At 35.7% G+C, this 15,329-nt stretch overlaps 2 protein-coding genes across 2 annotated transcripts; both read right to left on the bottom strand.

Annotated features, from left to right (window-relative positions):
• Nucleotides 1-2,309: 2,309 nt before the first annotated feature.
• Nucleotides 2,310-3,017, bottom strand: LOC147925660 (uncharacterized). The gene is made up of 2 exons (XM_087492710.1): nucleotides 2,838-3,017; nucleotides 2,310-2,717 (listed from the first exon to the last, which is right to left on the bottom strand). The coding sequence occupies exons 1-2, from the start codon at nucleotides 3,015-3,017 to the stop codon at nucleotides 2,310-2,312; spliced, it is 588 nt and encodes a 195-aa protein (XP_087348836.1).
• Nucleotides 3,018-7,043: 4,026 nt separating this feature from the next.
• Nucleotides 7,044-8,251, bottom strand: LOC104750506 (LOB domain-containing protein 40). Its single transcript, XM_010472303.3, has 2 exons — nucleotides 7,925-8,251; nucleotides 7,044-7,745 (listed from the first exon to the last, which is right to left on the bottom strand). The coding sequence occupies exons 1-2, from the start codon at nucleotides 8,112-8,114 to the stop codon at nucleotides 7,231-7,233; spliced, it is 705 nt and encodes a 234-aa protein (XP_010470605.2). The 5' UTR covers nucleotides 8,115-8,251; the 3' UTR covers nucleotides 7,044-7,230.
• Between the last annotated feature and the right edge of the window lie 7,078 nt (nucleotides 8,252-15,329).

The raw sequence follows: 15,329 nt of genomic DNA, 5'->3' as shown, positions 1-15,329 counted from the left end.
ATGATGAATCCGGAGCTTCTCCTAAACAATCATGTCTTGTTCGTGAGAAGGACAAACATGTGGCTCGTTGTTCAGAGGTTATACCGTTCGACTGGGAACGTTTCAGTTCTCTTGAAGCGGTGTGTAGGTATGTCTCCTTCTCTGCCCATACTTTGGCTCCATAAGCATGTTTTGTTTTTTGAGATGATGGCGTAGTCAGATCCTTGATTGCGAAGTCTGGGCTGCTTAAAACTGTTACAGAGGTTGGTCCCTATGTGGCTGATGTGGTGTATGAGTTTTGGGCTAATTTACCATGGTGAAGGTGGATACGAATTCTGTGGAGGTTGTTAGCGATTGGGTGTATGTTCTATCCCATACAAAGATCAATGATTTGTTTGGTCTCGGGTCGGTGGATCTTCGTGATCAACAACGATAGACTGCTGCGATTATGGAGAAGGTCTTGGCAATTTTTCTGTCAGATGGAAATGTGAAGCTCTGCAAACAGTTGGTTCCCCCTATTGTCAAGAATCATGTCATCAAATAACTGCACAAGTTTTGTTGCTGTATCTGGATGCCTACAGCTAATAATGGTTATATCTCAGCAAGCAGGGCCATGGTCATCTACAAGATTATGCATCATATTCCCTTTGATTTTGGAAGAATGGTATATGATCAGATCCTTCGGGTTGGTTTGCAAGCTCAGTCAACCTTTTATTGTCATTTCCCAATCTGATCTATCAACTGTTACAAGCTTAGCATCCTGTGAAGCTTGTCAGTCTGACACCTGATCGCAAGTTTGTTCCTGGTAAGAAGCTTGTGCCAAAGCCGGTGAGGTCTGAACTCCAAGATGATTTGTCTGCTGATTGCAAAGCCATGCGTTTGGCCATTAAGATTCTGTAGGAAGCCTTAGTGGAAGGTAAGTTTGTTTCTCCTTGCTCTATTTTCTGGTTAGCTGTTTTGTGTTTTTGACTAATTTTTGACAAACAAGTAGGGGAAGATGATGATTCGGCCTCTGATGAGTGAGGGGAGTTTGATTTGTGGGGGAGTTTTAATTGTGGGGGAGCTTGAGCTGATCTTTATTCTTTCTTGTTGTGTTCTTATTATGGTTTTGTGTTTGGCTATCTCTTTACAGAACCTTTTTATCTTTTGGTCTGTAATAAGTTTGAACTTGGTTTGTTTGAATTAATATTCGTTTGGTTAATGCACTAGGTCTCTGTTTTGTTGCCATGTTGCTTGCCTCTGTTTCTGTTTGATTTCAGGATTAGTTTTATGACGTGTTTGTTTATCAAATTGAGTCAAAAATTGGGAGATTGAAGATGCAGCTGCTGAAACATATCGTTGTGTCGAACAGAGTTGTGATGGAACAAGACTCTACACCATACCACAGACCTATGAGTTCAGAAAAGGAAGCTGAGCTGATGTGTCGGGAGAAGATTGGACAAGGTGATGTGTCATGGGATTTTGATGATTCGACTTTGAACATAGAGTCGAAATAAGCTGGGAAGATATGGAGAATATTTGTCTCAACGTTTATGGAATAAAGGACTTTGGGGAGCAAGTCATTGCCATATTGAAGAGTATTCAAAGATATTCTTGTTAAGATTCTACGAAGTTGGGTATAAATGGTCTAGGGTTAGCCACAGAAAGTTTTTAACACTTAGAATCATTATGGTGAGATTGTAAAACTTCAAGGCTTGATAAGAAGCTACAAAGGTGAGTGTTAAATGGTTCTCCTAGATCTACATAAATGTGTGTATAGATAGAGCGGAGAAGAGTGCTTAGATTCAATCTTGTATTGATTAACGTTTGATTAATAAGATTGAGCAGAAAAGCGTTGCTTTGCATGTTTCCAAGTATATTCGTGTGTTGATAATCTTTATACCTTAACATTGGAAACATCTAAAATATTGTGAAACCTTTATGATCCTAGTAAATATCTCTAATGTGCAACACTTTTCCTCTCTTAATTTATATATTGTGTTTACTTGCTTTAATATTACTTGCGTCATTAGAAAACTTAAAAACAATCTTTTAACTTATTTTCGTTTTAGCTATAATTTGTATTCTGAATTGACTCTCTTTTTTGCTTGATCTTTTTATTTTTTGTTAACCACACATTAGAAGGAAACTCTACGATTGGTAGCTTAAATTAAAGGAAAAAAGTTTACAAAAAAAAATTTTACGATTAAAATTCTAGACGACCGAGCAAGGAAATCTGCCTTTAGATACGAAGAACATGAGATCTTCGACAAGGTAAAGAGTGGGAAGGAAGACCGAAGCCGTCGCAAATCTTCTAGTAGATTAGATAACACCGACCAGTTTTCTGGATCTTAGACCATCGCAAGTAATTCTGCACAATTCGTCGCAACCCCACCAACAAGAATACTCTTCATGGCCCAAATCAGTGCTTCTAACTCCAAGTGAGGAGGCGATGGACTTCGTTGGAGGCATTCTGCTCCCATCAATGAGGTCTGATCGTCAATGTTACAACACCAAAACCCCAAACCTACATTGAGGTCTGACGCTTTCCATGACCCATATATCTTACAATGGGAAACTGAACCTTGTGGAACCCACAGATCCACGGGTGCAGAAGAACCTAAGGTACCCGAAGAATCCGCAACTTGAAGTTGCGCCTCCTCCCATAACTTTTTATCACATAAAGCCTCGTTAAAAATATCAATAGGCTCTAATTGCGTACCTTGAAATATTTTTTTATTCTTATCTTTCCATAGCGACTATAAAATCCATGGTAATTAATGATAATTATCCAGTTTGCCAAAATGAGACAACCACTCTGAAAATATGAAATCAAAATTTCAATATAGTGACTCATAGGGAAAACCCTATGTTAAAACCGTATTCACAACCAGATCCCAAGTTTGACGCGAGCGACGACAATCAAACTGAGCAAGATTAATCGTCTCAATCGCGGAATCACATCTTTTGCACCAATTATCACACTGAACACCGTGGGGAGCTAAACGGTCCATCACAGGGAGAGTACCATATGCAATTTTCCAAAAGAAATGCTTCATTTTTTGGTTGCAACGCGAAGTTTCCATGCATTGGCTTTTAAGACTGTACGAGTTGGACCACATACTACGTTGCTAACCCTTTCCCGTGCAATCCTATACCCTGATTTAACCGAATACTTATCGGATTTTGTATAGTGTCGTACCAACCGATCAGGCTTGTAAGACTTACTTATAGCCAAGCTAAGAATAATCTAAACGTCTTAGGGATCCATAAATTTCCTGAAGGATAGGCAAATGCCACTTCTTAGTGACCAGATTTATTAAGTGATCAACCATAAGATTAGGGTGCAGGATCCTCCCCCTCCCATTTACAGTTTGTGAGTGGTGATCAGGGATCCAAGGTTCTCTCTAAACTCAAATAGTATACCCGTAGCCTACCATCCACCGTTCACCTCGTTCGACTAAACCTTTTATAAAAAAAATACTTCTCCAGCCAAACGATGGGACATAGGCTTTTGGCTAACAAAGTATGAGTATTCCTAAAATACCGACCCTTCAGCACTGGAGAAAATAAGGAGTTTGGGTATTGAATTAACCGCCAATACTGTTTAGCTAGCATTGCATCGTTGAATATATCTGAATCTTAGAAACCCAACACTCCGTCACACTTATCTTTTCACAGTTTGTCCCAAACAATCCAATTTAAGCCCATATCTTTATCCTTAGAACTCCACCAAAAATTAGAAATAATGCTTGTAAGTTTAGAAGTCAAATGCCGGGGAAGTTTAAAGCAAGACGTAACATGGGTTGGGAAAGCGAGAGCAACTGATTTAATTATTATCTCTTTCCCATTTTTCGTCAAATACTTTGTTGACCAACCATTCACTTTGTCATTGACATAACTAAAAAAAATTCCTTGAACCCTCAAGCCTTTCCGGTATACCCAATTAGGAGCCCATACCTCCTTCTTTAGAAATACCAATCATAATTTTTAACTGCTTCTAAAACTGGTTTGGTACTTTCTTCTCAAAGAGGATAAATGAATTTTAAATATTATGTATGATTGTGCACTTCCAAATTTCTATGTGGTTTCTAATGGCGACAATATCTTCACAACACCATGTAGGTAATAGTAATTTTTGTAGCCTATTTTCCTTTCAACTCTCTCTCTTTTTTTCGTTTGTTTTTCGAATTACGAAGAGGTTCTGAGCCTAGGTCCATACATCTTTTCAGGTTAAGGACCAGAACATTTTATATGGTCTCCTTCCAAACATCGTTTTTCGAACCGGTGACCTCTAGACTTTGCCAAAAAGTCTTTACCAGAGAATCTTTACTAATTAAGCTACCGACTTTAGTTTCTCTCTATGTTTAGCTTGTGATCGGTTAGTGGCAGCTCGCATAGCCCAGAGTTTTGACATGGCTAAGGCTGTTGTTTTCCAACGTTTCTTTTGTTGAAACCGGTTTATGTTGTCATTTTTTGCTTTTTTCATTGGAAGAGAATCGATGGAAACATGAAAAGGTTTATTCCTCGAAGGTGTATTTGGATTGGTTGCCTTGTTTGTTGGTGGTGGCGGCGCATGGGGCTGATGTCACCACACCCACTATATAGCCCAAAGGTTGGGTCTACACTTCGATTGTTAACAATATAACTTATATTTTCAAGTTATATATAATTTCAGAACAAAAATCACATTTGAAATTCAAATAAGAAATATAATGTTAAAAAATTTCATTCAATCATTTATCCATATTATTTTGAAATAACTTTCAGAACAAAATTCACATTTGAAATTTGAATAAGAAATAAAATGTTAACTTTCATTCAATCATTTTTCCATATTATTTTAAAATAAAGATTTTTAAAATTTTAATCACTTATTTCAAAAGTATTTAAATACTATTTGTCCAATGAATATCTAAAAGATATGTGTTAATGCCTTAATGCTCACCACCAGTTTGTTATAATCTTCTATATATTAATATATAGTAATAAAAAAGCATTCCTGAAAAAGTAATGTATCATCGCCAGAAAACTCAAAACAGATTTTAATAAATAACTCTTATTAATTAATATAAATTACCTCTATGTCATTATAGATTTTAATCGTCTATAATCTTTTTTTGTTCAACTATAGTAATATAACACTCATGAGTCATGAAATGTGGTGAGTAGGTCTAACATAAATGTAAGACCTTCTCCAACCGTAGTCTTTTAGAGGTGTTTATAGTGTTTTGAAGGAAAAAAATAATTCATAAAAAATAAAAAAGCTAAGGAAGTTTGTTCTAAGAGACGATACGTGTAGTTTTTCTCTTGGGCCAAAAATAATAATACAAAAAGAAAAAAAATTTTGGAAAGCTCGATTTTTATTTATTTCTCTCTCGCGCGATCGAAGTCCCAAAACGACAAAAGAAGGAATTTGGAATCGAAGGATCAGGAATCAGAGGAAGGTATTTGGAACCGAAGGATCTGGAGATGCGAGGCGATTGACTCGGCGGAGGCCAATCGCGATAGATAGAATCTGCTAAAACCCTAAATAGCTTCACCGCCATTTGTTATTCTTTCTCCTCGCTGTGTTCTCTATAATCTCAAGTGAAGGCTTCTTCGATTTGAACTTTGTTTCGTTCCTAGAAAATCTTTTAAGATTTATCTCTATCTTCCATTGTTTCCGTTCTATCGTGAACCATAGATGAGACAGGGGCTGACCAGAATTAGTCAGGATTTAATGGGTTTTCTTAATTATAATTGAGTTCTTTAATTTGTTTAGGTGATAAGGATCAAAATGGAGCTCAGTTCAGAGGATAACAATCTTGTTTTGCCTCCTGTTGAGCAGGTACTACCTTTGTTGTGTTTGAATTTCTAACAGTTCATTAGCTCTGGGTTTTAGCAAAGTTGGAGACTTTGATTCAAATTTGTATGCAGGAAAGCGATGTTGAGTTCGAGACTAAAGTTAATAAATATCTTAGAGAAGAAGTGCTGATCTTGAGGTATATAATTTGCATATATAGCTTTGAATTGATGATTGTGGCTTTTGGTGTTGTGAAAAATGCATTAGTTGATTGTGGCTTTTGCTTGTGTTCTGCAGACATTGAAAGATAAGAAACTTAAGACTCAACTTGCCTCGCGTGAAAAGTTGTATGGAAAATCTGCGAAAACTGCTGCTAAAATCAAAAAGGTAAATTTACTCCTTCATTCAGCTCTGTGTGGATCTTGTTTGTCCCTTTTTCTGCTGCTTCGTAAAAATGAAAGAAGTTGTTGTGTATATCTGTTTTGAAGCTGAGCAACTGTTTTAAATATTCTGTTTGATTTGTTGAACAGGTACCTAGAGACTAATGGTCTAGAGAAGACATGGCGAGTCAAGCAGACAGATATTGCTAATGAACTAGATTTACTCAGCTCAAGAAACCAATATTGACTCTAAACTATGTTCCCGTGGCCAGACTTCGGTTCCTAAAGAACCATTTTCTTCTTGCATCAGTAAACAAATCTGGGCCGACTGTTTTTTTAAATTTCAAAAAATTATATTTTAAAAAATAAGAGATCTAAAATTATAATTTACCATTGGAAAAAAAAATTTTAACAAAGAGATCAAAAGTTCTTATTTTCAAAATAGTACACAATTAATTTATAAAAAATTCAAACAGTATATAATATCCTCAAAATATGAACTCCCGTTAGCCTTGCTGTAAGTACTTTTTTTTGTTGTTGTCGATCTATAGTAGTATATAAAGTATCCCCCATGAGACGTGGTGAGTGTGTAAACGGGAAGATAGATGGACAGATTAATAACAGGATTCAAGTCGAAAGAGTTGGGTCATGTTATTTTCTTCTCTTCTCTAACAAAGTTGCTAGATAATTATCCTTTGAGAACGAATCTAACAAACATGTAACATGTTTATTGTTATTTGTTAGCTACTGAGTCATTCGGTAACGGTTCATATACAAAACAGCTATTTTGAGACTTTAAAGTACAGAATTATCTAATAATGAATGGCTAATCATCATACGGAGATTTTTCCATCAAGCAACCTTTATTATCTATATTATTTTTTTGTATTTTAATCCCAGAGATTTCTGAAGATAGCAGATTTGTTAAGTTAAAACCTCTTTATCATTCCTACACATTTATGAAGAAAACAAAACAAACAAAACAAGAAAAACAACACAAAACAAAAGTAAAAGGAGAAAAGAGAGAGATTCGTTAATCTCTATTTGTACATCTAAAACTCAACTACAAAACTTGTAATTAAGACCAGCTAAAACAAAAAGGACCATTCACTCACTACACACGAGTCCGAGCTCAATCTTACACGTGTCCTCATCCTCAGACGTGCCACACCTCTCCAACTTTCTTTTCTTCATCGGCACCACCACGTGACTCCCACGTGCCAAAGGCTCTAACCCCAAAGTCAGCTCAAGCCCGATCCAACTCTTTGGTTCCTCCGTCGTCGTCCCTTCCGAAGACACTGGCGACTCGTGACTAAGCGATGACTCGTGACTCTGTGACCTCACGTTTCTCTCTCCCTTGCATGCACCACGGCTCCGTCTCTTCACGTTCTCCTCCTTGCTTGACACGTGTCTTATGTCACAAAGCTTGTTGTTGTTAAAAGGATGAGCCTGACTCGTAACCGCCGCGTCACAAGCGATCGGAGTCACCGGAGAGCCTCTCATCACTGCCTCTACCGCCGCTTGACAAAGATGCCAATTTCCAGACCACAATAACCCGACTGATCCATATATCGGATTCACAATCCTCCCGCATGCTTCGTACAACAATGACCTAAATATTCCTGCAAAAAAAAAAAAAAAATCGTTAGTTGCATGCTAGGGAAATAAACAAAATATTGCGATTTTTATGACTCTTATAGTCCCGGTATTAAAAGAAGTATGAGCTTCGGTCGAGAACTCGTCAATGAACTATAACGAACAATAACAAGTAAAACATAACGAGATATGTTTTAATTAGTACCAGGACGGAGGTGGTCAGGACCGGTACTGAGGAGGTTCATGAGGCCGGCACGGCCGTAGAATTTGGCTAGGAAGACGGTAGCGTTGGCTTGAGATTCAGCGGATTTGATCCATTGAAGACAAGGCCTTATGCTACAGTTTTCACTGCAGCCTTTTCGAAGAACTCGACATCCGTTACAGCTCATACGCATTTTAAAGAGAGGAAACAACAAGAAAAAGGGGTTTTTTTTTGTGTTTGGGTTTGAGGGAAAGTACAGTACGGGTCAGATCTTAAGAAGAAGGAAAGAGGTATTTAAGAAAGGAGAAGCTAATGTATTTGGTCGGAGAGATCATAACAATTAACAAGGGATGGGACTTTGTCGTCTTGTTTGTGTGTAATTTAGTGACGTGTAGTGTATTTTTTGCTTAAAGAATTTCATAATTTGAAAGTAATAAATATGTATAAATTTTAAAGAGAAACTTATACTATAAAATCCTTAGATTTTGTTATGTAGTTTATGAATTTATGAAGTAAATGACAAGAATAAGAAATGTATTTAGGTAAGTGAAAATTTATTAAATGGTATCAGCAAACGACAAAAAAAAAAGTAGTAAAAATTTGTAAATAAATTTTTTTGCTTTATTTTATTTAATAATACGTCAAAAATAAACCATTTTATTTATAAGTACCTTTATAAGTAATACTTTAAATCCAAATTCATAGTCATGAAATAATCATCGTAACCTATGTACCAAAAAAGGAATTATAGTAACTTGTTAAAAAATTATTAACGCTTTCTACAATGTTCTGAAATTACATGAATTCTGCTGTCACTTACTAATTTTATTTTTTAAGTGTAAGTGTAGGTGGGCAAGTTCAAGTTAAGATGAAATTCACGAAGCTGTACAAAATATGTCTGCACAAATTTTTATTTTGGTACAGGCGTCTGATGTATGCACAAACGTCTGTCTGATAAAAGAACATCAGATGTCTGTTGATTTTGTTTGTATATCTTGGTTTTGAAGGTTTATGAAGATATACTTAAAGCACGTTTTGGGATATTACTTAGAGATAAAGCACGAAGAAAAAGGAAACTTGAAGATATTTAGAAAATTTAATGGAAAAAAGAAATATTCGTTTAACAAAGAATAAAGTTAAATGAAATATTTTCTCTTGATTTTAGGAAAGTTGTTAGCCTTGGGAGAGGCACGAAATCCCTTAAATATAGAAGGTCTAGGACTTAAAAACTTATCTCTTTAGAACGTGAAAAAGAGAGGAAAAGCCTTGTAAGCCTTTTGGCATCTTTAGGGGAAAAGAGTGAGGGTTTTTGTTTCTAAGTGAGAGTCCTGGGTGTAGATCAGTGTTGTTGATCTTAGGGATCTCTTAGTGGGTTGGGAATATATTGGGAACAAGCTAAGAAAAAATCTTAGGTTTGTGTAAGTCCAATATTGAGCACTAACTGTAATTGTCCTCAAGAAGTATTACCAACAAAGTTTGAGGACGTAGGCATTTGCTGAACCTCGTTAAAAATTGTGTGTCTCTTGTCTCTTCTACACTAACAAGTGGTATCAGAGCAGGCATCTGTGCAGAGTCTGACTCAACAAACGGGTGAAGATCTTGGGAAGAAGAACATGGAGGCACAATCGATGTTATCCATGGCAAAAGACTTATTGGTGCTAGATCCAGATTATTATGGGATGTGGAAGGTGTTGATGATGCATAGAATTAAAGGAATTCATGAAGATGCATGGACAACAGTCGAACTTGGATGGGAGTCGCCGAAACAGACTGCTGTTGATTCTGACGGAAATCAGGTGGTTGTTCCAAAAATCAACACAGAGTGATCAAAATCTGACAAAGCTTTGTCCAGGTTGAATTCTCTGGCACTTTCAACAATATTTGGTAGCGTTCGCAGGGATCAGTTCTCATTGATTCAAGGTTGTACATCTGCTAAAGAGGCTTGGGAGATTCTGCAAACTATCTTTGAAGGTAAAACAAGTGTGAAACGCACAAGGTTAAATATTCTTGCTTCTGAGTTCGAAAACATTACTGCTTTTAGTGGTAAGAATTTATGCTATTGCGAATGAAGGTAGAGCTCTTGGAAAGAATTACAAAAACAGGAAGTTGGTCAAGAAACTGTGGAGGGGTTTAGCTCATAGATGTCATCCTGTGAAAATTGCGATGGATGTTGCTCTTGATATAGACAATATGTCTTTTCAGGAGGTAACAAGTACATTGCTAAACTATGAGTTGCAATACTTATCGTCTGATGTAGGTAAGAACACACAAGGAATTGATGTTTTCTCAGTTTGTGATAGTGAAGAGAACACAGTGGCTAGTAAAACAGGAGAACTTAAGAGTTTTGTGGTGCATAAAAGACGCAAGAGTTTGAAGATTATAGGAGGACAGAAAAGGAATAAGGTTGTCATGGTTGTCAGGGCTTTGGTCATTTTAAATCAGTTTGTTCTTCAGTGAGGAAGAAAGGGTTCAAGAGTCTGCATTCGCCAAAAAGGAAGAAAAACACACAAAAGCCTCAAACAAACAAGTCAAAGTTTGTTGCACTTTGTTGCTCAACGAAACTTGCTGCTGATAAGTTGGAACTGAAGTCTGATAATGGAACAATTTGTTGTACGGATCAGGACTCTGAGCCAGCAGAAGAAGAACTTAAATTGTTGCTGAATGATCAAATCAACACTCTGAGGAAAGATATGATACAAAGGGAAAAGGAAAATCAGAGGCTTGTCACAGAGAAGAATGATTTGTTAAGCAAAATTTCAAATCTAGAAGAAGATCTAGCTCTGGAAAAAGTAAAGTCTTGTGATTTAGAAAAACGTTTAGAAGATCAGTTAAGAAGCATCAAGATGTTGAGCAGAGGAACAAAGGATCTTGACAAGATTCTGACAACGGGTAGAACATGTAATGTCAGATGGGGTTTGGGTTACCATGGAAGTGATTCTGGTGCAACTACTCAGTTTGTTAAAGGAGAAACCTTGGCTTCAAAAGTTGTAGATTCAAGTCTCTGTATATCTCCGTCAAAGGTCCTAAACCTGTCTGTCAGCAAGGAGACCAGTGACAACCGGCTGAAATCTTGGCATGCGTCTTTACATAACAACTTTAAGAGAAGAGTGATTGATTGTTGGTATTGTAGGAAATCTGGTCATATCAAAGCTCAGTGTTACAAGTTCTTAAAGAGGGTAACACAAGTCATGAGAAGGAAGAAATTTTACAAAGAGGGTCAAAGATTCAATCAAGTTTGGATCAAGAAGCATGATTTATATCGTCCTGAAGACTACACAAAGCATGCATCAAGGGACAGACGTTTGTATTCTGACAGTGGCTACTCAAGGAATCAGAGAGGTGTTCAAACCAAGAGACGATATCTAAGACATGTGCATGAGAAATTCCAAGATTCAGGCCAATGGAGAAAATGTTGGAGACCGAGATGTTGAGCCAAAGGATATCGTCTCACAGACCAGATAATAAGAAGAAAGAAAATTGTCTGTTAGACGACTGATCAAAGTCTTGTGCTGATGGTTGATATTTCAGGATGCTTTGTCAAGGATGCTTTGTCAAGGTAAACTTGAGCTCTTAATGTTTTTTAATGAGTTTTACCACTCAAGCAGGGGGAGATGGTGTAAGAAGAATATGATTCTTGTTTATGGGGGAGTTTCCAAGATGTTGTTTGATTATGGGGCAGTCTTCAAGAGGTTGTGTTATGGATTTCCAAAAATCATGAAGTGTTGTGCTTGAGTTATAAAACTCAGTAAAAAAGGGGGAGAATGTAAGTGTATGTGGGCAAGCTCAAGTTGAAGATGAAGTTCATGAAGCTGTACAAAATATGTCTGCACAAGCTTCTGTCTCGGCACAGGCGTCTGATGTATGCACAAGCGTCTGTCTGATAAAAGAGCATCAGAGGCCTGTTGATTTTGTTTGTATATCTTGGTTTTGAAGATTTATGAAGATATACTTAAGGTACGTTTTGAGATATTACTTGGAGGTAAAGCACAAAGAAAAAAGAAGCTTGAAGATATTTAGAAGATTTAATGGAAAAAGGAAATATTCGTTTAACAAAGAATAAAGTTAAATGAAATATTTCCTCTTGATTTTAGGAAAGTTGTTAGCCTTGGGAGAGGTACGAAATCCCTTAAATATAGAGGGTTTAGGACTTAAAAACTTATCTCTTTAGAACGTGAAAAAGGGAGGAAAAACCTTGTAAACCTTTTGGCATCTTTGGGAGAAAAGGGTGAGGGTTTTTGTTTCTAAGTGAGAGTCCTGGGTATAGATTAGTGTTGTTGATCTTAGGGATCTCTTAGTGGATTGGGAATAGATTGGAAATAAGCCAAGAAAAGATCTTAGGTTTATGTAAGTCCAATATTGAGCACTAACTGTAATTGTGCTCAAAAAATATTACCAACAAAGTTTAAGAACGTAAGCATTTGTTGAAACTCGTTAAAAATTATGTATCTATTGTCTCTTCTACACTAACTATATGCTATACTATGCTTTGAAGTTTTGTCTCCTAACTCTCATTCCTAGCGCGTGCTCGATCATCAACCAAAACCAGTCAAAGGTTTACATGCTTGTTTACATCTGCCCGGCGTTTGTTTTTGTATTTTCTTTTTTTTACTCAAGATCGGAGTTTAATGTTTGGCAATTTAATAATGATTTGCCAAAATATTTGGAGACGGTGAGAATCTGAAAACGAAGTTACTTGAGGATAAAATGGTAAATAGAGAAAGAGGTTCGAACTTCAAAATTGGCATGCAAGCGAGAAAAAAGTGTGATGGCGGCGTGGCGGAGACATTGTGGTAACAGAGTTTGGTCGAATCGCCGCATTGTTCATTATGTAGCTCCATACATAATTGTGATTATTATTAACATTATCTAGCTCCTATCTATACTACTTACTTATCTGAGTTATCTCAAGGAATCACTTTGACTAAAATCATTAGTTGCATGCTAGTAGTCTATTCTGCCTTTTTACTAAATTAATTATGTCAACGTTTATTGGTTATATTCGGTAGTTTGATCTTTTCATTAAAACAACCGGCATTGAATGGCGATGTCTAACCTAACTTCTGTTACTTCTTTTATTAAAAAAACAAATACACAATTCAGTATACATAACTAATAAGATTCTGAATTATAACGGAAAAGTAAAACTAGTATATAGTCACGGTTCAAATCCTAACAGATATAGCAACTTTTATTAAAGTTTTAATTATATTTTCAGCGTATGTGAGAGAAAAATTTCTGAAAATTACACATTCAGCAACAAGTACAAAATTCAGTTTTTAATGATCGAGGAACGAAACCGGGTTCGCCTATATATCACTATGGGCATTACCACATATTTCGAATTTTTTTGGTCAACGTGGTTTTGATCTAATTATAATCTAAACTGTTGTTCAACAAAAAACTAACCCAATGAAAGCATGAAGACTTATGATGTTACAAGGCGTCTTTGTAGGATTTTGGAAGATAGTTTTGCGCTTTCGAGGAATCACACATATTGGATGATGTGACAATACTTTTGGAGACTTGTTGATTGGAGAACAAGATATTATCATATTTACAAAAAGATTTAGACTTATTCTTGTTTAGGAAAGTAGGTCAAAGCAGGGTTCCTATTTATTGTACTGATAGGGCAAACATGTTGTTTCGCGGACCGTTTGGGAAAATCTTTCAAGACTAAAACAAAATAAGCTTTTATGGTTCTTGGGGTTTAGAGAGATTAAGAATTGTCACTAACAAGTCTTTTAGGCTGTGTAAAACTGATTAAACACATCTTATAAGGTGGTTTAAGTGATTCTTAAGGAAATTTTTTTTTCATTACTGTCTACATTTGGTTTTTACACCCAATATTTTAAGTTGAGTCGGCTTTGCAAATTTAAATTGGGCAGTGGTAGAATTGTTCTAATTAAACATTGGCCTAAACTCTTTCTATGTTAATTAGTCGACCGACCTTTCACATGGTTTACCTCGTCTTATAATATAATCATGCGAACAATTAACTAGCAGACGACTCTATTAGACTTTATAAACTCTAAAGAAATTCATATTCTAGCATTTGATATCCTCATATGCGATAAATCACCCTCCTATGAAATTTAGAAGTTCTATATAAATTTATAATATCACAAATAACTTAACTTCTTGATTTTTAAAAACAATAAATTAACTTGTTGTAAGATATATATATATATATAAACAAGAACCTACAAGGCTACAATCAAATGGTATTTATGTGCACTAAGCACTATTTACATGCTCAAATAGACCGTATGGATTACGACAAAGAAAATAGACCGTATGGATAAACAAAACTGATGAGCCGATATATCATATTGCCATAAAAGTGATTGACTGGCGATAATTCATTAAAATAAAAATGCCTAGGTAGGTTGAAAAATAAATGTCTACGAAATATCATTTTTGTCGTGTTTACAATAAACAAATGAATATTACTCGATAAATATGAACAGGGAAATTAAGTTTCGAGCTAGATGTATGCAATGATATAATTCTTTATAAAGCTCATAAGAAACAGAATCCAACGTTAACTCTTCCTTTTGTTTATCAATTTATCTTTTCTCCCGAATTCTATCAAAAGTGAAGCTAGAAAAATCCAAAACTAGGACTAAAAACAAGCCATGCATGAATGTGTAAAACAAGAACAAGGGTAGTGAACTCTTGCTGATGATACATTGAACTGAAAAAAGATAGACAAATGGAGGAGAGATAGGTGACGATGCCATGCAAAAATGTCCAAAAACATATTTTATATTAGAAAAAGAGGAAAGTGCCAAAAGAAATGTAGGGTTTGGGGGGTTTGGCATTCATGTGGCCGCGCGTGTGTGTATCATGTCATCATATTTGTTCGTCGTCCGTTTTAAATTCGTTGGACAAAACCCTCTTCTATCTTCCAATCACTTCCATAATTTTAGGAGGAAAAAAAAACAAAACATAGGATTATTAATAGTAACTAATGAATTATATAATACAAACCCAGGGGCTCGCCTATTCCATGGTTTTCGGAATTTTGTGGGCTAAACCTTAGGATGAGATTCAGTCTTTTGATTACAGTATCAGAAAATTCCCATAAAAAAAACCATTAAGATTTTTGCAAAGATTAGAATAAATTAACAATTTTATTTTAAAACTTTTAAAGTTTGTTTTATTGTTCGCGGACTATGAATTTAAATGAACAAATTAATTCCACCAACACAATTCATTTTTTCTATAAATAATATTCATATTTATTAAAAGAAAATTAACTCATTTTTATTTTTTTATAGTAGTTTATAAACAATGTATAAAAAAATAAGTCGATATGAAAAAGTGGATCAAAACACTTTAATGTAATCAAGAAATCAATTAAACGCCACCAGTACTCATATTTTGATATGGACGTATTGGCTTTTCA

This window comes from Camelina sativa, chromosome 16 (genome assembly GCF_030686135.1).
Source record: "Camelina sativa cultivar CO46 ecotype springtype chromosome 16, ASM3068613v1".
NCBI lineage: Eukaryota > Viridiplantae > Streptophyta > Magnoliopsida > Brassicales > Brassicaceae > Camelina > Camelina sativa.
Note: the sequence above shows the minus strand (reverse complement) of the source record. Positions and strands in the feature narration are given on the sequence as shown.

What these genes read in the sequence shown, in the direction of transcription:
- LOC147925660 (XM_087492710.1), bottom strand. Translation starts at nt 3,017, where the DNA reads ATGAAGCATTTCTTTTGGAAAATTGCATATGGTACTCTCCCTGTGATG. An exon ending in GGGATCTGGTTGTGAATACG is followed by an intron (nt 2,718 to 2,837) that starts GTTTTAACATAG and finishes TGGATTTTATAG; the next exon opens with TCGCTATGGAAAGATAAGAA.
- LOC104750506 (XM_010472303.3), bottom strand. Translation starts at nt 8,114, where the DNA reads ATGCGTATGAGCTGTAACGGATGTCGAGTTCTTCGAAAAGGCTGCAGT. An exon ending in TCCTGACCACCTCCGTCCTG is followed by an intron (nt 7,746 to 7,924) that starts GTACTAATTAAA and finishes TTTTTTTTGCAG; the next exon opens with GAATATTTAGGTCATTGTTG.